The sequence below is a fragment of the Felis catus genome, chromosome D4, assembly GCF_018350175.1.
Source record: "Felis catus isolate Fca126 chromosome D4, F.catus_Fca126_mat1.0, whole genome shotgun sequence".
In the NCBI taxonomy this organism is placed as follows: domain Eukaryota; kingdom Metazoa; phylum Chordata; class Mammalia; order Carnivora; family Felidae; genus Felis; species Felis catus.
This window is the reverse complement of record NC_058380.1, coordinates 85,871,637-85,899,148: the sequence shown is the minus strand read 5'-3', so window position 1 is coordinate 85,899,148 and position 27,512 is coordinate 85,871,637. Positions and strand designations below refer to the sequence as shown.

The 27,512-nt window shown below is 46.6% G+C and overlaps 1 protein-coding gene across 8 annotated transcripts in view; it reads right to left on the bottom strand.

Moving 5' to 3' along the window:
• Positions 1 to 27,512, bottom strand: part of GARNL3 (GTPase activating Rap/RanGAP domain like 3) — a 149,783-nt gene that overhangs the window by 30,461 nt on the left and 91,810 nt on the right. For all 8 annotated transcript variants that reach the window (XM_045043198.1, XM_023242730.2, XM_011288430.3 and 5 more), the window contains 11 exons: positions 26,542 to 26,605; positions 23,513 to 23,539; positions 16,300 to 16,375; positions 15,530 to 15,628; positions 13,961 to 14,064; positions 9,534 to 9,642; positions 7,582 to 7,627; positions 7,019 to 7,125; positions 4,386 to 4,501; positions 2,447 to 2,551; positions 1,346 to 1,420 (listed from right to left, as the gene is read on the bottom strand). In XM_045043198.1, coding sequence (XP_044899133.1) covers positions 1,346 to 1,420; positions 2,447 to 2,551; positions 4,386 to 4,501; positions 7,019 to 7,125; positions 7,582 to 7,627; positions 9,534 to 9,642; positions 13,961 to 14,064; positions 15,530 to 15,628; positions 16,300 to 16,375; positions 23,513 to 23,539; positions 26,542 to 26,605 — 928 coding nt within the window. The remainder of the gene's footprint in view (positions 1 to 1,345; positions 1,421 to 2,446; positions 2,552 to 4,385; positions 4,502 to 7,018; positions 7,126 to 7,581; positions 7,628 to 9,533; positions 9,643 to 13,960; positions 14,065 to 15,529; positions 15,629 to 16,299; positions 16,376 to 23,512; positions 23,540 to 26,541; positions 26,606 to 27,512) is intronic.

Sequence of the window (27,512 nt, the reverse complement as noted above, 5' to 3'; positions counted from 1 at the left end):
TTTGGAAATAAAACACTCTTGGGAGCAGCATGAGGGACTCTGGCCTCCACCGAGCCGACTGCACAGAAGTCCATGAGGGCCTCTGGGGCCGTTTCTCCAACGAAGGCCTGCGGCCAACTCGTAGGTTATGCACTGATGGAAAAAATGGAAGCTCTTTCTTTGCTGTTCACTGGTGAACAAGTTACCTTTCCACAGCCTTTCATTTTTATGTATGCCTCAGAACTTCTTATCGAGGAGGTTACTAAATCCTGCTGGAATTTGGTATTTATACAGCTCTTGGCAGCATTGAGAATTCTACCATTCACACAAGCAAGCCGATCGTGGGAGTTTGGGCAACCTTTGGAAAAGATGCTTTGCCATCAATCTGGCCTTAAGTTGGTTGTGGTTTTCCAGCATCACTTGTGTTTTGAGCTCATCGTTTCCCTGAAACCAGACTTTATAGCGTGCTGGGTCTGCAATTCAGATGCGAATCATTTACAGCTTCATCGCTAAAGTAAATGTGTTCGTAATTCTTCTGCTTTCATAACGGACACTTCTCTAGTGATGCTCTGTCCGTGGATTAGTCCCATTTAACTATCTGTTACATACTTGGAACACGGACATAATTAAGTACATCGGGAATGGTTTTACAATACAAAATCATGCAAGTAAGTTTATATGCAATTTTATTGTTTTCTCTTCTCTTTTTGATTACCACCCTAGTTTCCTTACCCACCCTCCCCCCACCCTGCCAAAGGAAAGTGGAAGTAAGAAGTAGATACAGAGGCCACAGAATTTCTGGGGTGGCTGAATGAACTATAGATTAAGCAGCCGTTTCTCAACTGTGGCCCTCGACCAACAAGCATCAGTATCTCCTGGGAACTTGTTAGAAATGCAAATTCTCAGGGCTCACCCCAGACACTCTGGAGGTGATTCTAGTATACACAGAAGCTTGGGAAACATGGCCCTAGAGCTTTGCTTTGAGTGTGTCCAGGCACCCCATGAGAGCTTGTTATAAAGGCAGAATCCTGACTCCTCCCCAGAGCTCCTGAATGGGACATGCATTTGGTCACTATGTCCAGGTGGTCTGCACACACACAAGGCTTGAGGAGCACTGCTCAGCCCTGTCTGCCTGACCAGGCCTGGTCCACCAGCTCTGCTCCATTTAAGCACGCAAAGGCACACACACGCTCTGGAAATTGGGGACTCTCACTTACTGTTCCTCAATTTTATGTGGGGTTTCCCCTGAGGGCCCTGCAACAGACAAGCTCTTCTCCCTCCTGTCCCACACATCTCTAAGAATTGCAATAGCTTCCCTGATGACAAAGGACATTCACAGGCTAACTGGAGAGTATCATCAACTCACCTCTTTTTTACAGATCCCCGAAGCCACCAAGCTTGACGGAGCGTCCCCTCTCACAATGGATTTCAGTTTTAGTGCCTTACAGGACAGAGACCTCTTTTAAAGTTTGTTAGCAAGCAGTAATGGAACAGTAGGTTCAACACTTGTGATTTGAAAAATGTTTAATAAAACAGGAGTAATTTCAGACTAAAGTGTCAGGTTCCCACACTGCCCTATCACTGAAGACACGGCATGCAGCCAGCTGAATATGGTGAAGCCCTAACGACAACGGCCAAGCCCCCAATGACCCAGAGGCCATCCTGTCATTTCAATTAATCAGTGTCTCAGTGCAGGGATTTCCACACTGGGAGACTGACCCCTCCTCAAGCTTGATGAATCAGAATCTCTGAGAGCAGAGTCGGGGCGCCCCTGTCACAGAGCACCTGTTTGGTGCAGTTACTTTGGCCTCTTAGCTTTCCAGGGTCACTTGATTCTGCTTGGTTCTCTCCTCTGGGTCTGAACCTTAGCTGCAGCTGGCCATTCTCCTTCTCTGTGTTGACAAGAGATCAAGGCAGAAAGCTGTGTCACCTCCCAGAACTGAGACATACTAATGTCATGTGGGAGTGAGGCAAAGGGGGAACGATTTCCTCCAAAATCTGGAATCAGATGCTAACAGTGAGCCACCAAATTCTGAGGATTGCTTCCAAGCAGCGGGGTGGGAATTCGGGTCCATGAGGACGCCACTGCTCTGTGCTTACTCCTGCCAGGGAGAAGTTCAAGGTGCTTTTCCCACAGTGGCTCCTCACTCTTCAGAAAATGCCCAGGAGGTAGGCAAATGGTACATGCTCCTTTGACAAGAGGGAGCTCAGCCTGGGCCTTGTGACTCCCTGCTTCGAGACAGTGATACTCACTCTTCCGCAGAAAGCTTTGCTCCCCCCACCCCCACAGAGCTACGCCTACGTGGTTATCAAAAACCTCACTCGTGATTTCCACAGTAATCTTAAAAGAAACTGCAGAGCTCCCACAGGAGTACAAAGACATGAAATTCTTTGCAGGCGGGTCAGCTGATGTGGATGGGTCTCACAACTGCACATCTTGCCAAAGAGGTTTCAGAATAAAACCCACCTGCCCTATTCTAACAAACTCTGCCTGGCGGGCCTCCTCTTTCTTCCGTGCGGACTTGGGCGATTCTGGTAAGACGTCACTAAAAGATCGTCTGTTAAGCATGTTCTAAAAAAGAAAAACAAGTCACGGATTCCAAAGATGGTTGTCAAGTCCCATCCTTCGGCTTCTCCTAACGCACAAACCTATTTGTCCAAATGCTATTTCAACCTCTGTATCCGTTGACGCAATGAGCATTTGTGGGGCAGGGCTTGTGTGCCAGGGTCTGTGCTAGATGCTAGGGGTCAAAGGCCAACAGGTGGAGAGCCAGTCGCTCCAGGGCTTACTAACTTCCTACCGGGTGACCGAGTCACCATGTTGCACGGCTCCGGGGATGCCTTTCTCAGAGAGCGGCACCCCTTCCCCCACCGCCCCCGGCACAAGGCGTACTGAATTCTGCGTGAATGGCGCCCCTTGGAGTCGTGTGACTGTAACTCTCTCGGTGACTTTGGGCAAGTGAGTTAATTTACGGCTCTTGGTGTCTTTGTGTGGCTAATACCTGTCTCCGAGGCGTGTTATGAAGACCACGTGAGGAAGTGCGTGTAAGGTGCTTAGCACAGGGCTTGGGCGCACACACAGTAAATGTCAGTTCTCTTCCAGTGCACAGAGAATGGGCACACTCATTCAATCAGCAAGCACTGACTGATCACCCACCACTCTGCCAGATGTGCGGTGGCGGGGTGGGTGGAGGACGGTGATACACAGTCTGTCCTTGCAGAGCACAGTCTAACGGGGGAGACAGATTAAGGAATGGATGTCATGACTGGCACATGGGAGAATGTCTACGGAGGGGAAATACACAGAATGTGAGAGTGCCTAATATGGGGACTTGGCTTCACCGGGCGTTGGGGAAGGCCATGCTTCAGCTGGGACCTGAGGGGCCTCATGTCTTCATCTCGACACCCTCTCTGCACCCCTCCCTGACCTTAGGGAAAAAAGGGGATGGACGGATTAGTGATCCTGGCTTGCTCTTTAGCGCTTGGGGCTGGTCTAGACCGATCCCTGCAAGTAGTTAGGATGTACTGGCCAGCCGGAAGTCAAGGGGTACCTATAAAATGGTGGTGGTCCCTGTGCTGAAGGGAAAGGATCACCTGAGCACCAGCTCATTTGGATATTCTTCATCTCCCCATGTAAGCACCTGAAACTGACGCCACACGTATTTACGCACATCACTGGTGGTTCCTTTTGCTGGAGTTTATGAACGCAAGGAATCTAGGGGAGTCTTCCCACTTGTTCTGGGATCTCTTGTTAAAGGCGGGGAATACTTCTAAGTAGCACTACTTTTACTCTGCATCAATGAGCCCGTGCATCTGGTGATCTCACACTGAGTCTGGAGGATTCTAAAGAGCCCGAAGGGCCCTGGAGGCCCCGGGGGAGGCGCTGGGTCCCATCAGTGTGGAGATACCTTCAGCCTAGGAAGTGCCTGGCACAAAGTGAATCTGCAGTAAATGTAAATACTTGTTTCGGTGCCTGAATATGGGGCTGGCCAGTAAATCTCCGGAAAACCTTAAAAAGCTCCCAGTGTCTCTCCCAAATCCCTACTTTTGCCTATCCATCAGCTCTATGTCACTGGTAATGCTGAATAGTACCACCAAGGACAGGCACCCCCAAAAAGCACTCTCGAATGCTCCAGGGATTATGGATTGACACTCATGCCCCCAGTCTGCACCTCCATTCCCACAGGTCTGTGGTTTCTGAAAACCACGTTCCTGTGTATGGACATTCCACACTCTTTCTTGTGGTAACAACGAGAGAACCAATGTTGGCCATGGTGGCCACAGTCCGGTGTTAACAGCAAGGATCAAGGCAACTCCTGTGTTTGTCTAACCAGGACTCATTGCTAGGACTGGTGTTCTTAACCCAAACCCATGAGAAGGAAAGAGGACCACGGACCCAGGGTTACCTTATGTAAATCTGGCATCAAATCCTGGTATAAAGATCGAATCAACATATCCAGAGTACGTCGACGTTTCTGGGCAAATGTTGGGGTTTCCAAAGTGGCTTTTTCACCATTAATTACTAAAATAAATCAAATTATAAAGGGAGTTACGAATACTAACATGCTATTGAAGAATGTCCTTCTCAAGGAAACTCTTTGCAGTGAATGCCACCCACTTTCCAAATACTGGTATTACCACTGGCACTACCCTTCCTCCATGGAAGAATGTCTAACTCTCTAAATTTTTCTATCCAAACCCATAGTCCATAGGTATCTCTGTCTTACCTTTCCCGTTGGACTTCAAGCTTCCAGAGCAGAGGGTGTATCTAATTACTTGACCTAGTACACACCCAACCTGCCCCCATCTAGCATTCCTCCTTCCTTCCCTCCCTCCCTCCCTTCCTTCCTCCCTCCCCCCACTCTATCCATTCATCCATCCATCCACCCAAACATCTACCTACCTAACCATCTACACACCCATCCAACACATGGGCCAAACCACCAGGATGCCATTTAACAGGATTAAATATGTATTTGCTACATTTTGTTAGGAAAAATAACAACTGCCTAAGCAGAGTACTGGGGTTCTTGCCCTAATGGAAGTTTCTTCTGAGCAAAAAAAGCTGATGGTTAGTGGGCTACAGACACTAAGGGTCAGGAAAGTGGAGTGTCCAGTTCCACGTCAGACCCCAGAACAGAAAGTGTGCAATAGGGGTTAGGAGCTTGAAATCAAGACAGTTATGGGTTTGAATCCCAGCTGTGCTGCTACATTCTTAAGAAAATTATTTAGCTTCTTGGGGGGGCCTCAATTTTCTACCTTGTAAAATGGGTATAACTGTATTTCCTTATAGGATCAATATAAGAATTTAAATGATATAATACATATAAAGGGTTAGCACCATACTAGGCATATCGAACTGAATAAATGTTAACTATTATTTTTCTCATATAATGTGCCAAAGGAAGTCAGTGTTCACAGACTGAAAAATGAACTTCTTGGGCCCAGGCATTTCCTGGATAGGATCTGAGTGCTGGGGACAAGCTGGGCTTGTTTGTGGTAAGATACCTCTTAAGGAAATTAAACTGAATGCATTTAAGGCACACCCGTTAGTTTCTCTTAATTCTGTGACTGGAAATTTTTTGTTTGAGGATATTATTTCCTTAGTGCCCCAGAAAAAAAAAATCCATTTTAAATGACCTGTTTCAGCCAAATAAAGGGAAAAGATTAAAAATCCTGTTGAAACGCCATTTCTTGTGATCTTGGAGTTTCCTGCCTGGCCTTCTTCCTCTCTCCTGTTAACATCCAGTCTGGAATTCAAAAAGACTTTGGCTCCCCTGGCTTGTACCTTTTCTCTCAGTCCATCAATCCCTCCCGGTCCTTCCTGGCTCCATGCTCTATTCCTTCAACGACCCTCTTCACAGCCCATAGATCGACTTCCACGTTTTCCACTAGATCGACTGTGCATGTTTTCAACTATAGATCAACTGAGGCCTTTGCCTCATTCTACCCAAGCATCCAAGGGTGCTGCTCAAAGTCACTCTGTTGACTGACTCCGTTGAAATCAGCAGATATACCAATAAGCTGGGTTCTTAGGCTCCTGAATCATCTCTAATCATGGTTCAAGGGCTCCATGCCTGCAGCGGCCCTGTCCCTGCTGCAGACGCTCTGTAAAGACTGCCTACCTCCTGAGCCCTGGCTTCCAAGATGCTCCCCATTTCTAGCTGCTAAACCTATTCTCCGTTGCTGACTCTGCTTCAGGTCTGTTTCTTGCTCTCTACCTGATCCTCTGGACTTGAAACACGTGGACCCCCATTGTAAGATTCAGGCAATTTCACATACCATTTCAGATTTTTGGCTTGTTTCTAAAACTCGGAATATCTGGCAGCACTGGGCGCGTTCTTCTGGATGCAGCCTGCGAGCCGGACTTACAGCTGTAATAACCGGGCTATTCCGGGGAGGGAGGAAGCGAGCTCTTGGGGTTCAGAAGATGGGGGGCTCAGGGTCAGGTGTTTGAGAATTATCGGTGGAGCTAAAATGTATGCTCACCAGCTAGTGAAGACTGGATGGCCAGGTTCTACACGTATCATATCCACATTCTCTCTGTGGGTCTGTCTTTCTCATGGGCATGCGCGCGCGCGCGCGCACACACACACACACACACACACACACACACACACGCACTTGCTAACAACTCCCCTTCCCCTAAGTACATACCCACAGAACCACTCTGCCTCACCTGCTTCCCACTCTCCAACAAAGACACAGATATACATGTAGCTGGAGATTCGGCCAGAGAAATGGCCATATCAGAACCCTGGGCAGAAATGCAAACTTGAGGCTCCTTGGTATTGTGCGTGGGTGAGTACAGATAAACTTCAAGGCAGGTGAGCAAGACGGTAGATATAGAGTAGGACACAGGAGAAGATCTACGTATCACTACCAGAAAATTGAGTGTTTCACATGAAGAATTAACAGAACGTGGAATGGGATCCATGCTTAAATAATGGTATTTTCTTACACAGCATCCTTGGAGAATCTGAAGGAATGTATTCTAATGTAGAACAAGTTGCAAAAAAATTTCAAAATAGAGACTTACATTTCACTAGCAAAAAGTCCCTGAATTCCTGGTGGTCTGTAAACACCGGTGGGGATGGCAAGGGGGGGCCAAAGAGTGGTACACTTTCTTCTGAAAATATTTTCAGCCTACATAGAGAACATTTCAGAATTACTAGGTTTTTCTTCAAAGATCACCAAATATCTGGACCTTACATTTTTGTACAGTTGCCTACGTGATATGTTAAGAATATTCATTCCCCGGGAGGTGTGCCTTCTCTGGGCTGCCAGAGCCTCAGGCACTGTGTGGTTCTCCCATGGGCTTTAGGGCAGAGGCCAGGCCTTCCTGACTCCTTCATGGTCCAACCTACCAAGCTGTGGGCAAGGTCAAGGACGCCAGGAATAATATAGCAAAGGCCACCATTGAGCACCCACTGCATACCAGGCAGCTTACTTGGTATTTTAAGACATCGTATTGACTGATTCTCATCAAGCTTCCCAGACCAAATCAATCAGCAAATATGTGTAGAAGTCATCGAATGAATGCCAAATTAACAAGTAAACGTGAGAAATAGAACAAGCGACTGAGAGAAAGTCATCACCTACCTGTAATTGTCATTTTGTTGATCATACCTCACTAAGGCAAAAATATCTGTGGTGATGGTTAAGGAAATGTAATCAACGACCCCAACGCTCATAGTCAACGGCTTGTGCCTTGAAATCCCTTGTGCAGAATCATCCCAGATCCGCACTTCTGTGCTCAGGGCATCTGTCACTTAGGCTGAGATGGAGCCTTGACTATTTTAAAGGAGACAGCCCAGGAAGGCAGAAGTTCAACCTCTGTGTGCTCATCCTTTGGGGGAAAGAGCTTTGTCTCTCCGTCTGTCAGAAAAGCAACACAAATGTAAGCTATTACGCCACTAAGCAGCCAAAAAAAGCCAAAAGAGCAATTTGTTGGCTTGGAAATACAAACCACGTCCCAGTATGAAATTAGACACACATTTCCCGTCACCCATTTTGTAAATAAAAGCAAATTAAGTGCTTCCACTGCACACCTTCCCTCTCTCTCCTTCTGGCTTTGGTAGACAAAACAAACCAAAACAAACCAACGTAGAAGCTACTTTGTTGTGACAGGTGCGCCGAGTCTAAACCGGTACCATACCTCGTCCAGCTTTGCTTTCTTTCTCCTATTCCTCCTCCTCCCCTGGCAGCTCCTCTCCCACACTTTCCTCAGCCGGGGCTAAAAGGCCATCAGTCCCTCCAGCTGTTTCCATTGCTGGACCCAGAGGAAAGAGGCTACGTTAACTATCTGCTGGCCGCTTTCTGGAAACAAATGTGTCAAGCCCCAAATCTAAAACTTAACAACAAAGGGGCTTCTAAACATCATGACTGCCTCTCGGTCACTTAAAGTGCCACCCCCCTCTCCCCACCTGGAGAAAACTTCCGTTCTAGAAGAAGTACTGCTTCGGGAAAGGGGAAGTGGTGGCCCTAAATCCCAGTGAATGGAGCGAGAGGTCACTTAATGAGCAGGGGTGGGAGCAAAAACAATTATTGTTGAAGCGCAGGTGCATAAATGTTTTCTTCCCTGCCCTCCTGGAAGAAATCTGGCCATTTCCCACTTCTAAAAACGTACAGGCCGTATTATTAGGTGACAATGAGCAAGTCAAAACACACAGAGAAATCTACTTCCAGATACAATGAGTCACAGTGGTCCTGTTCCCCAACATTTTTACTGGAGTCTCCAGGGAACATGAATAATTAGAGCAGAATTTATTCGGAAAATGTCTATTAGCTGCCCTTTATTTACCTTTATTTACCACATACAATCTGTGGAGGCACCACCTTTGGGTCTTGGGCTGTCATGGCCTGTGACCCAAAGCAACAGGGCCACGATGATATCTGTTGGGCTGGCCAAACTCATGTCCTATGCCTGTCTGAATGAGCTGAGCTTGGACATTACAGAGAACTTCAGCAGGACTTTGCCAGCAATATGAGCTAAGCAGGGATTTGAGGAAGCAGAGGGAAAAGTGAATAGAAATATGATTCATTCCATCATTTCTCTAATTTTAAGAGGTGGTAATACAGTAGTTATCACCAGGCTTTAGGATCAAGAAAGAAACACTATTTTGGCTATTTTAATTTGTGAATTTTTATTTAACTAAATTTAACTGAACTCTAATAACTTCAATTCAATTCAAATTTTTATTTGACTACCACAAATTTCTCAGAGGGTTCACTACCCATAATTCTTCTAGTCCATTTATTACTGATGGATGGTTAAGAAGTTTCCCTTATTTCATAGACTACTTGAGGAAAGAAACGATATTCCAGAAGCCAAGAATTCTCTGAGGATGAGTCTATCCATTACTCCAATGGATGGAGAAAAGATGAGAGCCAAATAACCCTGAGGGAAAAGTCCAGAACAGTGGCTCTAAAAATCTAGCGACACAAAACAACTACGACAAGCAAGTCAATGGTAACATTTGTTTTGAGGGTCACTTTAGACCCATGAGGTTGACCAACAGCTCACTAAACTTGTTTACAAAGGCCCAGGATACGTGTAAAGTGGGAGCGGATCATGGAAGGCTTAAAGGCAGGAGAAGGTTCCTCTCCCTCCTGGAACACGATGGTGACGATGTCATTTCCAATATGGCGCTTCCTCTCCACCTGGATGAAAGCATAAGTAACACCGCTGAGGAGGTTACTCAAATGTGGCAGAGTCACAGGGTTAAAAAACTAACACAGTATGGAAACCACAACGGTCACAGAGCCCCAAACTTCCATCGTGTTTGACTTCCTGCCTCCTGTGTTCTACCAGCCCAGGCTCCAGGCTCTCCTAACCATCTCCTCAGCTCCTCACCCAATGCAGACCTGCCTTTCTTCTGGCCTCCCCTTCTGCAGAAGCTTCCGAACTAGCCTCCTTGCCTCCATTCTCTCCCATTTTGCTGTCGTGATTGTGTCCACCTTTGTTCCTACTTCATCCTCTTAGCCTGGCATTCAAGGTCCCCAGACAAGAGGCATTGCATGAGAATTTCCTGGGGAAGGGGTCAAACATGTGCATGTTTATAAATGCCTTAGCTACTTCTGAAAGATGTACTTGGGGAGGACAATGGCCTTATGTAATCTGACCTCAGCTGACCTTTCAAAACTGATGTCCTAGACCTGTGGTCAGCAATTTTTTTCTGTAAAGGGCCAGACAATAAATAGTTACGGCTTTGTAGATCATATTGTCTGTTTGCACCCATAAGCTCTGCTGTCATGGTACAAACGCAGCTATAGACGATCCATAAACGGGTAGGCATGGCTGTGTTCCAATAACAATTTAACAAAACAGGCAGTATGTGAAGTTTGGCCCATGTGCCATCGTTTGCCAACCCCCTGTCCTAGACCTTTGCTTAATCGGCCAAACAGAAGGATTCACTGTTCTCCGTGGATCCCTGGTGTGTCCCCTATTCTGAAGTATAAGCTCCTGGAGAACAGGATTCCTTTCTGATTCTTACTAGATATTGTCCCAGTTTTGCAAATGAGGAAATGAAGGTTTAGGGATGTCCTAATAATTTCAATTCAACTACAAAAGTCATTATTTTTGGCAATCATCTCTTGGCTGTGGCACCAAAAGCACACCCAACAAAAGGGGAAATGAGATAAAATGGACTGCATCAAGATTTAAAGTTTTGGCCCAAGAAAGGACACCACTGACACATGGAAAGGCAGCAGCACACAGAATGGGAGAAAATATTTACAGGGGCACCTGGGTGGCTCAGGCGGTTGGGTGTTTGACTCTTGATTTCAGTCTCACGCTTTGTGGGTTTGAGCCCCGTGTCGGGCTCCGTGCTGACAGTGAGGAGCCTGCTTGAGATTCTCTCTCTTTCCCCCTCTCTCTCTGCCCCTGTCCTGCTCACACGCTCTCTTTCAAAATCAATAAACTTAAAAAAAATTTACAAATCATGCACCTGATAAGGGGTTATATCCAGAATATACAGAACTCCGACAACTCAACAACAACAAATCAAATAACTTGATTAAAAAGTGGGCAACCGGAGTTGAATAAACATTTCTCCCAAGGAGATGTGATCAACACATGAGAAGATGCTCCACATCACCGATCAAAACCACGATGGGCTGCCGCTTCACACCCATTAGGCTAGCTATGGCAAAACAAAACAAAGCCGAAGAAAACATAAAACACCTGGAAATAAAAGTGCTGTCGAGGACGCGGAGAAAGTCGAGCTCTTGTGCACTGCTGCTGGGAATCCAGAATGGGGCAACTGCTGTGGAGAACGGTATGCTGGTCCCCCAAACACTTAACCACAGGATTACCACACGACCCAGCAATTCCACTGAGAAAGGAGAGGCTGCAGGAGAGTCGGGGTGCAATTTTGGACACGTTGGGCTCGAGGCATCTAGCCCCAGAGGGTGCCAAGAAGGCTGCACCTGAGTCTGGACTTCCGGATGGAGACGTAAATTTGGGAATCAGCGTATAAAAGCTATCTAGAGCCCTGAGACCAGGGGAGATCATCCACGGAGTGAATGAGAGTAGGAGGTGGTGGCAAGAGGGCCAAGAACTGCACCCCGGGCCAGGCAGGGCTCATCACGTGCCCAAGATCACGCAGCTAGTTCTTAGCAGAGCTAGGACTGGGCCCAGATGGGCTGCTCACGGAGCTGTGCTTTCATCCAGTTCTACAAGTTGCCCTCAGGGCCTGGAGTTGGGAGACCAGGAGATGTCAGTGGTACGTGACATCACAGGGAGTTAGGAGAAAGATGAGGCCCCACAGAGGCAAATATCAATACCTCCCTCTCCGTCACCCCCCAGTTCAGGTTTGGTTCAGTGACAGAGGAGGAGAGACGTAGAAGTCACAGGAATACCAGAACCTACAAACTGTGCGAGGGGTGGCTTCTTTATGTCAGATTTGGGATATGGCTCAGACCGTTCCCCTCATGTTCTAGATGTTGGGAGGTCCAAAAGCAGCAAGATTTGATGAGCCAGGCTGGCCTCTGCCTTATTGTCTGTTACCTTAGGCCCCCAAGGTACGGAGAGAGGCTCACAGACAGTGGTTTTTCTCTGCTCTGCCATGATTGGGCACTGTTAAGGTTCACTAGTGTCCTGTGTTTCTTTGTCTCTCTTCCCACCTGTCTGATCTTCCTGGCAATAGACACGAATTTGAGTTTTGTTTTGCCTCCTACCTACTGATGCTTGGCAAGTGGAGGCCCCAAGTGCTACCACGGAGACAACCACGATGTTGAGAATACCGGGTCCACCTGGGGATATTACAGAGCTGCTGGCGAGGGTGGTCACGCCTTAATACACTGACAGCCCCTCGAAGAGATAAGGTTCACGTCTTCAGAGTTGGGCAAAGGTTGAAATGTCACATTCTTTGCTCCTGTCTCTCTGGCTAATGCCCCTACCTGTCACAAGACATGGGCAATCTGGTGATTGTGCAGGGCTGAAAAGGTCAGAGTGCAGGGAGGAGGAAGATTGTAAAACATTTCAGGGGAAGTTCTGTGATATTATTGTTGAGCTGTAGGAGGTCATTGTAATTCATAATGACGGGGAAGGCCAGCTCAGTCCCCCCTCAGCGTATGACCCTAAGATCCTAAGAGCTTCAGCTCCTTTGATAATAAAGGTGCCCACGACCCTGCAAAGGAAGATGCCTTGCAGAAAGTGACCTCAGCCACTAAGCAGTCGTGCTGGGCCAAGGCACTTCCTGTTCCCACCTGCCCTCTCCCAGAGTGAGCCTTCTAAAACCAGAATGAGCTTAAGACCTCCAGTGGGTCTCCGATGCCTGCAGGATAAACCCACCAGCTCTTTACTCCAGGCCCCAAACCATCCGACAGAACTGGCTCTTCCTATCCCTCCCTGCCACGTCCCCGAAGCATCTTTATATCTCACGACTGGAACATCACATTTTATTTATTTGAAAAATAATTTCTTTAATGTTTTGTTTATTTTTGAGAGAGAGAGACAGAGTATGAGTGGGGGAGGGGCAGAGAGGGAGACACACACTCTGAAGCAGGCTCCGGGCTCTGACCTGTTAGCACAGAGCCTGACCCAGGGCTCAAACTCAACAAATTCTGAGATCATGACCTGAGCCGAAGTCGGATGCTTCACCGTCCGAGCCACCCAGGCGCCCCATGGAACGCCACATTTTAGCCCACTGGTTTGTTTTGTGTCTTTCCCCCCGATGAGGTCTTACTGAACTAAGAATTACATGTGCTTAGAAACAAAAGCCTCTGAGCCCATCACCTCCCCTCTCCAGGTTCCTATTTCTCACAAATCTTTGCTGACCAACTGTCCATCCACGCTTGTGATATTTATTCATACGATGCCTTCAATGCATAAAAAAGGGATAAAGATCTAATAAAAAGTTAAACGGAATGCCCCCCCAAATCCTTCAAAAACCAGCAACATGTATCTTTGTTCTATCTAAATTCCCACAAACTGGAAAATCTTCTGGAAACGGCCAGTCTCTGGGGTGCGTCAGGTAGATTCCCGCCCCCCCCCAGTACAACACAGCTCATGCAGATACTCGGCGTTAACTTCCTGCAAGGCCCTGGGAAGTGCTTGTCAGCCGGCACTCAGGATTCACTTGGCTTCATGACCTGGGTAGTCTCTGATGAGATACCGGACACACGGAGAGAAGTCTCAGAGCAAAGGCGACATCTACGTAAAACAGTTTCTCACGAGTCTGTAAAACCACACTCACGCATGCAAATACACATACACGTTCACACAGAGACACGTGTGTGCATGATTATCTCTGATCCCTTATCTAAGGGGATAGCATTGGTGAGAACAGTGCTCCCCAAGGCTTGTGGAAAGTTCAAATACACAGACTAGAAACGTCCCTACACTGGTGCCTGAAGTTCAGTTCATATATTAGCACATACGGTTTCTTGTTCTATGAAATCATAGCGACGATTTCTCCACATTTAGGTCACTATGTGATGGTCTGTGTGTTCTCAAAGAGCCTGTGTTCGCACATACCTGCTGTTTGTTCTCTTTGGAATATGGCAACATGGTGGAAACATGAAACATGATCTCATGCCCTTGGTAGACAGTATAAACTGAATGTATCCCTGTGGTATCATCTGTAAGACATAAACATGAGCATTTAGTAGACACAGAGCATTCTGACACCCTAAGGAAATAGTCTTTATTTGTAGGCTGGGGGACTACAGCACACAGTTAGTACACTCCCAAAGATCATTCTGGGTTATCCCCCTGAGCGGAAGCCACAGTATGGCTCACTGACCAGCTAATACAAGGCTCCTGCCCACATGGAGAGCCCTCTTCCTCCCCGCTCTAAGCTCGCTTGCTGTCTGATTCACACAGACGTCTGGGCTTTAAAAGGAGAAGGTGCTGCAATCTCTTGCCTTCCAGTTACTGCTCGTGTATGGGACAAAATTAACACGAGATGACGTACACATAATTATGACGTCCATAAAACAAAGCAAGTACTCTCACGGGCAGAGTGGCTGAAACCACTGGCTTTGGAGTTAAGCAGACCTGGGTTCGAGTTCTCAGCTACGTTCCTTTTAACAAGTCACCTTAATTTTCTCGAAGCCTCAGTTTCTTAATTTGAAAACGGGGATAAAACTAGTAACTACCTTCTAGGGATGTTTTCAAGATTATACTTGCAGGGTACCAGGCCACAGCAAGCGTTCAGTGGATGGTGGCTGTGACCGTAACGGAGAGGCTGAGTATTGGCAGTGGGGGTAGCGAACCTATGGGCGGTCAGGTTCACCGTGTGCCCATGCACCCTGCCGGGTCATTCCCCACACCGCGGCCGGCAAGTTTGGCTGGAGGGTGCAATCAGACCCCACCACGCCTCTACTTAAAACCCTTTCATGACATCCAACTCCATTTACAATAAAATCCGAAATTTTTCATGTGATCTCAAACTCCCCGCGGGATCGCCCCCTCCTCTTCTCCAGTCCCTTTGCCGTGAAGATGTTCTCTTAGTTTCTAGAACACATCAGGCTCTTTCCTCACTCAGCGACTTCACAAATGTTCTCTTGCCTGGAATTCTCTTCTCCCTTCAAGACTCAAATTACTCCCTCTCATCCTTCCCTCAGGGAAGCCCGCTCTCATCCCCCAGATTAGGGAAAATGCCCCACGGCACTCTGCACTGTTTCTTCTTTGTTCCTCCAAGCACTTAGTGCTAAGGTATTTGGTAATTATCTGTTTAGGGTCTGTGCTATCCACTGGACTATCAGCTCCTAGAAAGGTAGGGACCATGTTGGTGTATCCATTGCTACGTCCCCGGAGCCTCACATAGCCCTGGTACACAGAGGCTCTCGACAGTAAGTATTCACGGACCGTGGCCTGCCACACGTAGGGGCTGTTTGAGGGTGGACTTGGACTTGCCAGACTCAACGGAGGCCCCAGATGTGTCCAGCCGCCCTGCGTCCGACTGGGTATGAAGCTCAAATTCCTTCTCATCCTTTCCTGTCCATCCCTTCCCCACCTTGGGACTAAATCCAAATACAGGTCAGGCTGACTACTAGAGAAGTTATACAAATGGCAGCAGAAGAGATCAGGAGGTGAGCTTACTTTTGGTGTCCAGACCGCCGCGGTAGCCTGTCCAGCCCTTTAGGGTGATTTTGTCACCCAGAAGATGTAAAAATTTTTGGAAAGCGTCACTTCCGATTTCTGCAGGAAGAGGTCAAGTGTGAATAAAGTACAGAATGTGCAAGGTCGTCATTTTCTAACGATGCCCTGAAATCACTGGAACGTTAACGAGGCTGTGGAGACTCGGGCAGCAGACCGAGCGGAGAGGCCACGCTTCCTTCCCGGAGACCGCAAAGGAACTTCCACAATTCACGGGATTCCAAGGAAAGGAAAACCACAGAATCAGACTGACCAGCCTTCCCGCTGCCAGACTGGGATCACAAGGCTTTAGTGCTGCAAAACGTAAACACCATTGCTACTTCTATTAATAACGAATAGGTACGTAACAAGAAGAGCGCGGGTTACAACAACAGGAAAATGGCACATTTGATAATTCTCCCAACCGTAAATATCAGAGAAAAATCTTCCTCTGCTACTGAGATTATGATGTAGAGCCAAATTCTTCCAATCCCGTGTACTTTTCCAGACAGACTCCATCTCTGGTGCCGGTGGCCGGTCCAAATTTGGTGACCGACAAATATTTGCCAAATTGGATGAAACCGGACAGCAGCTGCCCTACAAAGTTGACCCTGAAATTTTACCCTAAAATTTCACGAAACAACTGAAAGACTCCAACTCAACAGGTACGCTCAGTTTGGATTGTCAAAACTGTCAACAAGGGTTTCAGTGAGCACAAAGGAGGGGACACTTACCATTGCTGAACATCTCGTCATCAGTGAGCTGCCCGTCTTTGGCAAATAGAACCCCGAACTTGAAATTCACAGAGCCCTTACAGTAAGACAACAAAAGACGTTGAATGTAACTTTATCATGAAAACATATACAGTTAGGATAGGTGTTGTTCATCACTTAGGAAAATTTCAATGATGGGTATTTGAGGATTACTTTCTCTCCTCCATCTCAATTTTGACTAGTATTAACAAAATCATTTATTTCTATAGGTCTTTATAGCTTACAGTGGAGACTTTTTTTTTTTTATGTGAGTTAATTCATTTGTAATTTCATTACTAATGGCTTCTGCTGGATGCCAGGTCTATTCTGCAGCAAAACAACACTCAAATTGCCAGCAGGAGCTCACAGGACTGGTGCCATGTTCTGATCAGTTAACACAGGAGAGCTCGGTGTAATTCAAAACTGAACACAACAATCTTAGGCTGATATATTGTGGACTGTTAGGAACAGAAATGGAAACTGTAGGCAATTTATTCTAAAAGCTGGTTTCCCCGAATTCCTCAAGATAATTAACCTCAAGAAGTCACAAAACAGATGCGTATGTTGGGGTGGGGATATCAAGAAGTCGCTAGTACAAATGTTCAATCTGCTACCCTGAACTCTAAACAATGGATTAAAATCAGATTCTGTGGGAATAATAAATACCAAATACAAGATGATATGTTCTACAGGAAAAGTGAGGAATGAGATCAGGTAGTTCAATGGTACTTTTCATATTTTCTTCCTTAAGCTGGATGATGGGTTTACAGATCTTCATAATATTATTCTCTACCCTTTTTTTGTATATCTGAAGTATTTCATAACAAAAATGAAATCTAAGGTTGGAAGAGAATCAACTTTTGCGAGGCTCTGTGATGCACCACTAGATGGGGGAACTCTAGGTGGTCAATTAAAGGGTAGGCTAGGAACAAAGGTGTTTAAAGCATTGGCCAGTGGATCACAGGTTGGTGGCAGGGGGTGGGGTGGGCGGGTAAGGCAGAATGCCAGGATTCAGGACAGCTGGGTCTGGGAGAATTAAGATGAAAAATCCAATGGCCCAACGCTGTGCTTCTAAGCATCTTTCTGTCCTCAACACACCTAACAGACAGATGCACATCCATCAGTGAGTGTGGTTTACTATACAGAGCGTGAAAGAGAATGCGCCCAGGCTGAGCCCTCACCTGGAACTCTTCCACAGCCCCTTCTACGGCCTGCTCTTTCCCATCATGCAGGTCTTGGCTCAAATGCCCGTGTCCAGAGAGGCCTTCCTTGACTTTTCAATATAAAGTCACTGCCGGCCATAGCATCTTATTTTCTTAGCACTATTCATACTCAGTAATTCTTTTATTAAATGTGCATTTGTGTCTGTTTCTACCACTAGAACACAAGTCTTTGAAGGATAGATCATACACGTCTTCCTTTCTACCGAATCTCCAGTGCCCATCACGGTGCTGGGTATACTGGAGACGATTAATAAATATTCATGGCATAACTGTGTGCATAATAAAGGAGCAAAGACACAAAACTGGTCAGATACAACTTGTTTTTCACAAGCTGCCTCCAAATGATTACCTCTTCTTCACAATCTTGTTTTTGGTAATTTCTTAGAATTTTTGTCTGGGGTCTCTTCCTACTCGAGGATTCTAAACTTGCTAACTTTTCTTCCTCTGTTTTGGAAATGACGACAGCAGTCACGTGTCTCCAAGACTCTGGCACACCCTCCATTCTCAGAGATCCCTTAAAAAGCACCTAGGCTCAGTCGGTTAAGTGGCTGACTTCGGCTCAGGTCATTTGCAGTCCGTGAGTTTGAGCCCCGCGTCGGGTTCTGTGCTGATAGCTCGGAGCCTGGAGCCTGCTTCTGTTTCTGTGTCTCCCTCTCTCTCTGCCCCTCCCCCATTCGTGCTCTCTCTCTGCCTTTCAAAAATGAATAAATGTTAAAAAAAAAAAATAAAAAAAAAAAGCACCTACATGGAGTGCTTGGGTGGCTCAGCTGATTAAGCTTCTGACTCTTGATTTTGGCTCAAGTCATGATTTCACTATTGGGAGATCGAGCCCAGCATTGGGCTCTGGGCTGGGCAAGGAGCTTGCTTGGGATTCTCTCTCTCCCTCTTCCTCTGTTCCTCCTTTGTTCATGCACATGTGCACTCTTTCTCAAAATACAAATAAATTAAATAAATAAATAAATAAATAAATCGTGTCTATAGTAGTCTGCCTATAATAGTATCTCTTGGGATAACAGTGTTGAGACTAAGGCAGTGGCTCTCAGACTTGACCAGGTGTCAGAATCACTTGCAGACTTGCTAAAATAGACTGCTTGGCTCCACTCCTGACGTTTCCAATTCATCACTTCTGGGGTAGGGCCCAAGAGTCTGTATTTCTGACAAGTTCCTAGGTGATGCTGGTTCTGCTGGTCCAGGAACCCCACTGTGAGAACCACTGGACGAGAGAACAAGCTAGCAGACTGGCAGGTGGCACAGGATCAGGTCCAGCCAAGCTGACTGCTGGCGAGCCGAGAGCAGAAAGGCTGGGTCGATGGCTAGAGTCGTGAGCCGGGAACCGGCCGCCTCTTAGAACCAGAAGGGACCCTACGGCCCATGGAGTCCACGCTTTCCTCTTACAGACAGGACGAGTGGAGACCAGGGAGGGCCAGCCTCACCCAACGCAGGCACTAAGCGGACGGTGGGATAGGAGCCAGAAGTCGGGTCTCCAGACTTTTGACCCAGCACTCTCCCCAGCCCCGTGGTGTGGTCTTCTCCGGGCAGTGCTGGGTTGACAGAAGGGCTGAGCCACAAGCAGAAAGGGGGCCTCCTGCCACCCGATCACCGGCCAAAGCTTGAAGGAGTTTTTATGGCTCTGTGACTGGCATCCTGCTGCCAGCGCCCTGGCTGAGGAATCCTCCCGCTTCAGGTGGGGACTCCAGAAAGACCAGTGTGGCAAGGCCTTGTTAAAATACCTGGAATTTGCCTACAGGGTCTCCAGCTAATTTTGTTTCTAGGGCTTCCCAAATGATGGTGACGATTAACTCAGAGTTACCACCTATCTCCAGAAGTCAAGGCTTCACTGAATAGAGTGGATTATATTTTTGGAAGAGATGGTTTTGGGGAGGGGATGGTTTGATGTGGCACTACCCGACCACCACAGATCCCATGTGAGCAAACTATTTAAGCTGACATCATTAAGCTGATCTCTCAGCACTAGATCTTGGGGGATGGCACAGAGGTCTCAAGGTTCTAACACCAGATCTGGGCCCCAGGAGGGAGGTGACTGGTATGGGGAAATCCGTGCAAACTGGTTTTCTCAGGATTTAAGTCCTGCTCAGACACTCATCATAGAGAGAATCATTTTTCAATTCCTACTTGTATGGGGCGCTTTTTTTAAAGTTTATTTATTTTGACAGAGAGAGTGAGCAAGAGCGGAGGAGGAGCAGAGACATGGGGGGGGGGGGGAGGAGAGACAGAGAGAGACAGAGAGAGAGAGAGGGAGGGAGAGAGGATCCCAAGCAGGCTCCATGCTGTCAGCACAGAGCCAGACGTGGGGCTTGAACCCATGAACCTGAGCTGAAATCCAGAGTCAGACGCTTAACCGACTGAGCCACCCACGCACCCTTACGGACTTTGGATTTTTAAGTTCTAAATGTTCTGAGACAAAAGTCAACGTGACTATCAGCCAAGGTGCAGTCATATCCTCGGGAATTAATAATGAGCTAGGAATCATATTTCTTTTGAAGGAAGTGAAGTATGTGGGGAAACTGAAGTTCCAATAATTCGAGAAGCGCCGAGAAATGATGGCCTGATTTGAAACCAGATACCCCTGGTTCCTTGTTACTCTGGGTCAGGCGCTACCTTGGCATTTTTATGATTCACGTGTTCCTACACTTCTCACACTGTCTCCATGCGTGTTGCGGCCTGGGGAGCCATGCCTCTCCTGGGGTGCCTCTCAGAGGACGAACAAAACTCGGGTTTCAGATAGTTTATTACTGTAACTGGGTGGAATTAGGATAAATGCTCCCGGGCCGAGAAGGTGGCAGGATTAAACAGAAGTGCCTTGGCCACATCCTCCCTGAAGGGTGACCATGGCTCAGGCCTCTTGGAATACACTGTGACAAGTGCTTGTTCTTATTGCTTTGAGCAATATTCTCGTAGTAAAGAAATGAAATTGAGAAAGAAAGAGATCAGCTATTTACTTTTCCAAAACTCAGGAGGTCCAAAAAAAGAAGTGTAAGAAGATAAACCCCAAACCAGTTCACACGGGTTGTACGGGGCTGGGGATGGGGTGGGGAGGGGTGGGGAGGGGAGGGCGTGGAAGTGAAGGTGGGGAGCTTTCTCATTTTCCATTTATACATTTCTGCACTTTGTCAGAACAGGCATGTGCATGTACTCTGTAGGTGCCAAATAAATACCTCTGGATTCACGAACAGAAAAGTTCTGAGACGTGAAAACTCTACGCAGCGTAATCCTAATTTTATGTAAAATATAACAAACATATATACCAAAATGGGATACTATGCCAATACCAGTTTTCTCTCTGATTTTAGGCGGTACTTTCGAGTTTTGTGCATTTCTGTAATTTTTGAATGTTTGCCAGAAATGTCTATTACTTTCATTTCTTGTCTTCTACCAACTGCAGCCACACGCATGACGTGTACGTGGATAACATACAGATAAAAACGTGGGCGTCTGTGTGCTGGTGCTCTGCAGCAGCCCATCCTACACCCCCACCGTCCTGCACAAAGTCCTCCTGGGAGTTACAACAACCTGGGCGACTTGGTACGTACATCGACGTGTTCACAGGAATCCCCTGAGATGTCACTGGCTCAGAGAAACCTACGCTGTTCAACATAAAAAACCTGCTCCTTCCTGCACCACCCACTTTGTTTTATTTTCCCCACAGCCCTCAGGGCTAGCCACATTGTCACGTTTATGTCTGCTTACTTGGGCACTTTGTCTTATCCCACCAGATCGTAAGCTCCATGAAGGGGCCTTGTCTTGCTTGCCGATGTATCCCCAGTGCCTCAAATAGTACAGGGTACAGGGGGAGCTCAGTAAATATTTGTTGAATCAATGAATGAGCAAACGAATGAATACACATATCAATCTTTGCTTATAAAAACAACTGGAATTGGGGTGCCTGGGTGGTTCAGTCGGTCTTGATTTCAGTTTAGGTCATATCTCACAGTTCGGGAGTTTGAACCCCACATTGGGCTCTGTGCTGACAGCGTGGAGCCCTGCTTGGAATTCTCTCTCTCTCCTTCTCTCTCTCTGACCCTCACCCATTGGTGTGCTCTCTCAAAATAAATAAACTTAAAAAATAAACAGGAATTGCCCTGTGAATTGCTTTCTTTTCCCCTCAGTAAACATTATATCATGGAAAACTTTCCAGGCCAGGAAATAAAGATCTACCTCATTCTTTTCTTTTTTAATTTGAGAGAGAGAGAGAGATCAAGTGTGGGGGAAAGGGATAGAGGGAGGGAGAGAGGAATAGAGGGAGGGAGGGAGGGAGGGAGGGAGAGAGGGAGAGAGAGAGGGAGCGAGGGAATTTCAGATAGGCTCTGTGCTCAGTGCCAAGCCCGACATGGGGCTCATGAGATCCCACAACCCCAGGATCATGACCTGAGCTGAAATCAAGAGTCGGACGCTCAACCAGCCTAGATGGTTGAGCCACCCAGACGCCCCTACCTCATTCTTCTCAATGACATCATTGTTTTTCACAATTCATTTAATCAATACATAATCCACTTATTCAAGCAACAGATATTTACTCTGTGCCCTCTCTCCACTGCTCTAGGATCTGGGGATAAGGCAGTGAACAAATTGATTAAGTTCCACCCAGCTCTCATGCTGCTTACATTCTAGTGGTACAAAGTGTGCAAATGAAAATAGGAGTGTCCAGAAGAAACACAGAGCAGCTTCTAGGGCAGAGGGTAAGAGGCAGGGTGTGCTATTTTAGAGGGTGAGCAAGGACAGCCTCTCCAAGCAGAGACTCTAATCAAGGAAAGGGTGTGGCCCTGAGGACATCTGGGGAGGGGCATCCAAGGGGGTGGGCCCTCCCGGGCAGGTGAGGAGTAAGCAAGTACACATGGTTAGTGTGGAGAGGACCAGAGAAGTAGCAGGGCTGGGTCAGGCAGGCCCTAGGAGGCCGGGGAGGACTCGGGGCTTTACTTGGAGAGGGAAAGCCATGAGAGCCTGCAACGTAGGGATGACCTGGCTTGACGTTTAAAAGGACCATTTGGATGATGCCAGACGAGAAAGAGAAGAGAGTGGAAGCTGAAAGCCGGAGGTTCTGCACAGTGCAGAGGAGAGACGGTGGGGGTGGTTCAAGGGATCAGAGCATCGCGGTGGAAAGTTTCAGAAATGTTCAAATTTGGGATATATGTTGAAGAAATCGTCATAGGATGTGCTGAAGGATTAGATTTGGGGTAAGAGGGAAAGAGAGGTGTTAAGGACTTTTCCAAGTGTGGCCTGAGCAACTAGCCGAATGCTACGGTCATTTACTGACAGGCACGGTACGCAAAAATTATAATTGAACTACTCAGTTGCCTATTGACAGCGTTTTGATTATTTCCCTATGTTAGTGATGTACTTAGAAAACCCAGGACATTTTTTTAAAAGTGGGACAACAGGCGCCCGGGTGGCTCCGTCGGTTAAGCGTCCGACTTCGGCTCAGGGCATGATCTCACGGTCCGTGAGTTCGAGCCCTGCGTCGGGCTCTGTGCTGACAGCTCAGAGCCTGGAGCCTGCTTCGGACTCTGTGTCTCCCTGTCTCTCTGACCCTCCCTCGTTCATGCTCTGTCTCTGTCTCAAAAATAAATAAACATTAAAAAAAATTTTTAAAGTGGGGCAACAGGGAATGGAAATGTGAGAATAAATATGATGTCAGTAAATCGAGTGTGCTAGTCAAGCACTAACACCCTTTGACTTCATGAAAATTAAAACCTCATTACTCGCCCTGATTACAAGGGTAAAATTTGAATATTTCCGAGCGGATTTAAGTAGCTTCCTTTTATGTCTTTATGGCTGGCTGCACAGGAAATTCTGAAATGTACCTTGGAAAAAAATGTCAGGAAAGTCTTTCCATGCTAATAATTTGTTCACCGAGCAAATCCACGTAGAGAGGTTTGACTGAAAGAAAAGGTCATGGTCATGGTGAAGGGTGAGGCAGAACACAGCAGGAACAAATTTCTCATAAAATTACTTACCTCTTGTTCTTCAAGAACCAGCAAGTCCTGTCAAACCAAAATTTGAAAGTTAGGTCCACGCTTCACGGTAACGATTTTATTTTGACTTCCTGTGAAAGCCAAGCTTCAGTTTACAGCATTTCCTCACCTAGAAGTGCTTAAAAAATTCAAATTTAGTTGTGCAGATTTTTGTAAAATACCTGGCCATCTAGGAAAGTCACACGATAGCACAGCTATCTGGGAACAAAAGACTGTGTCGCAGTGGGAAGAAACACACAGACACCCGGGTTTCTCCATCTATTTAAAGCTAGCTTATCACACATGGCTTCTGGAAGATTCTGGCCAAGATAAATGTAACTATATAGTATAGCAGCCAGAAAAAGGCGAGTAACATTTTTAAATAGCATCAGCCACCTTCCTGCTTGGTGGAAAGATGCCTTCTTCATAATGCGATCGGTTTGTTTTTGGTTTACTTTTTGGATCCAAGACCGCTTTCCTTCTCTTCTCCCTAACGCCTGTGTCTCAAGGCTTCTTCAGGTACACCTACAGGAGACGGTGGCAGCTGTGAAACCACCACTACCGAGGGGCACACACAGGTGCACACTCACACACCCGGCATGGAGGAGGGCGCGCGGGTGGCCCCCTGTTAAGGGAAAGAAAGTCAAAACGCAGATGTCGGGGAAGCTGAAGGTGTCTTTTGTTTGGTGAAAAACAGGCACAGAGTTATGATATAAATAGGCAGAAGGCTTCCGTATTTTGTTATCTTGTCCTCTTTGATTTTGTTGGAAGAGAGAAGTCAGAAAGGGATGACTTAGCAGAGATGAAGTCTGTTGAGGATATCTACTTAGCGGCAAGATGCTGATAGAAGCATCCCATGGGCTCCGTGGATTTGGGGCCCTGTGTCTGGGGGTCCTATCCAGGCTCCAAGAAGGAAAGGATTAAGAATATTGATAGCCTGGGGGCGCCCGGGTGGCTCAGTTGGTTGAGTGTCTGACTCTTGATTTTGGCTCAGGTCATAATCTCACGAACCATGGGATCGAGCCCCAGGTCAGACTGAGTGCTGTGCTGACAGGGTGGAGCCTGCTTGGGATCCTCTCCCTCTCTCTCTCTGCCCCCCTCCCATGCATGCGCTGCCTCTCTTTCTTTCTCCCTCCCTCCCTCCCTCCCTCCCTCCTTCTCTCTCTCTCTCTCTCTCTCTCAAAATAAATAAACATTAGGGGTACCTGGGTAGCTCAGTCAGTTGAACATTTGACTCTTGATTTTGGTTTAGGTCATGATCTCGTGGTTCATGAGATCGAGCCCTGTGTCGGACAAGTGCAGAGCTTGCTTGGGATTCTCTCTCTCTCCCTCTCTCTCTGCCCCTCCCCTGCTCATGCTGTCTCTCACAAATAAATATTTTTAAAAATTCTAAAAAAGGGGTGCCTGGGTGGCTTAGTCAGTTAATAAGCATATGACTTTGGTGCAGGTCATGATCTCACGGTCTGTGAGTTCGAGCCCCACGTCGGGCTCTGTGCTGACAGCTCAGAGCCTGGAGCCTGCTATAGATTCCACGTCTCCCTCTCTCTCTCCCCCTTCCCTGCTTGTACTCTCTCTCTCTCAAAAATAAATAAATGTTAAAAAAATGTTTTTTAATTATAAAGAAAACATTAAAAAATCCCCTACCTTAAAAAAAAAAAGAGTATGATAGCCTGTACAGATGAAAGAATAAAGGCACATTGATGGTAGCATATTAATAATTCCCAGTTGTTTGAAAATCTGATATAAAGAATTAGTTTTAAGCACTGCATAGCTTAAAGTTGCTTAAAGTTTAACTGAATACACCCATTCTGGCCTCAGTTCCTTCTGGAGTTGAGTTAGTGTACAAATACTGTCTTAATAAAACAGAAGATATGGGGAATTCACAACTTTATGTATTTGGGGTAAGCTGAGAGCCAATGTTTATTTTATTTATTTTATAATTAAAAATTTTTTTAAAACTTTTATGTGTTTTTGAGAGACAGAGAGAAAGCATGAGCAGGGGAGGGGTGGAGAGAGAAGACGACACAGAATCTGAAGCAAGGTCCAGGCTCTGAGGTGTCAGCACAGAGTCCGACATAGGACTTAGACCCACGAACTGTGAGATCGTGACCTGAGCCAAAGTCGGACACTTGACCAACTGAGCCACCCAGGTGCCCCTTATTCATTATTTTAAAAGCTAACTATTTTGAAGATATGCAAGCAAAGACTACTCACACTCCCCTCTCTCCTCCCCATAACATCTGAATTATTTCCCTGAAAAGAGGACTAAGCACGATGTTTCTCTACTTAAAGATTCCACAGGCTCTCCACTGCCTCCTAGCTAGGATTCCAGCCTGACTCTCCAGCCTCTTCCCTGTCACCGGCCTTGGTGTACCCAGTCCCTCTAAGCTCAGCTTTGACACACAGCCGGCACTATGTGATGGCTGCATTCGTAAGTTTCAAGGGGGAGAATTTCAAAGCTAAATTAATTGAGACAAGACAGAAGTTTGGCTGACATTTTTCTGATGGTCCTTTACTAGATTATGAGTCTGAAATTTTTTCTCCCAAGGCAGACTGTTTTCCCTTAACAGTAAGTCTTGAGAAAACAGGATGGATTCCGGATACCTTCTATCGTCTATGGTGTTCTATTGGAGTTAGAACTCAATAAACACATTTTGTGTTTTGCTACTTAAAAAAAAATCTCACGTTCCATACATTCTACATCACTCAGTAAAAAGACTGGCTTTTAACCCAGTAAGGTCGTTCTGAACATACACCCTTTTGGTTCATGGATCAAGGACCGTATTAGTTCAGCGGTTCTCAGTTGTGGCTATGCCTCAGAATCATTCGTGGGACTTGTGAAAAATGCAGATTCCCACCCCCACTTGACAAATCAGAATCTCAGCTGCGAGGTTCTTTATGATTATTTTTCAAAGCCTCATAGGTGATTCTGCTTATGCTCGTATCCTAGGCCAAGAATCACTGATGATCTGTCTGTTCTAATCTAACATCGTGATCAAACATACACCATTATGAAGCAAAAAACCTGTTACCTTTTGGATCTCGGGATGAAAAATTTCTCTGGGGCCTTTCTCAAATTTGTCCAGATTCATGGCACTGAAATAGAATGGAGAGAATGAGCCGTAGCGTGGTGGCGTAAGTCTCAGGGCTTCAGAGAAACTACGTACTAGCTCCTAGAAAATCACTGCTGGACTCCCTGGAGGGCCCGTACACAGGAAATCAATGATCACACGGGGTGCTCAATGAATGAATGCATGAGGGTAACCAAACACGGCACTGTACTTTCCTTATAGAACTGCCCCTTAATGACACTCATCTAGTAAGAGAGGAGGGGGGCAATCAGGAGCATATTTTGGGCAGCCTAACCTTCAAGATTCTTACTTTTATTTACTAAAAAAGCGATTCATTGACATTTCCGTAGCAATTAATGACAAAATGAAATGTAATGAAGCCCACTGGGCATTTCTTTCTTCCTTTGGCCATTCTTCTGCCACTCAGGGCAAAAAGGCCCCCCCTTAACAAGTTCGTTCTTTCATGTTTTACTTTGCAAAGCAATACCAACCTCCTCGGGCCTAAGTTCCTCTAGACGTTAAAACAGGGAGTTGAGGGGCGCCTGGGTGGCTCAGTCGGTCAAGCGTCTGACTTCGGCTCCGGTCATGATCTCACAGCTTGTGAGTTTAAGCCCCGTGTCAGGCTCTGTGCTGACAGCTCAGAGCCTGGAGCCTGCTTCGGAGTCTGTGTCTCCCTCTCTCTCTGCCCCTAACCCACTCGCATTCTGTCTCTGTCACTCTCAAAAATAAACACTTAATTAATTAATTACATAAAACAGGGAGTTGAACTCTCCAACCCCCGAGGCCCCTTCCATCTAGGAGTCCCATATTTGTAAGTGAAAGGCAAACATAATAATAGCTGACCTTTATGGAGTACTTACTATATGCCAGGCACCCCGCTAAATGCTTTACGTGGATGATCTCATTTTGTCTCTACGAGGCGAGTACTATTC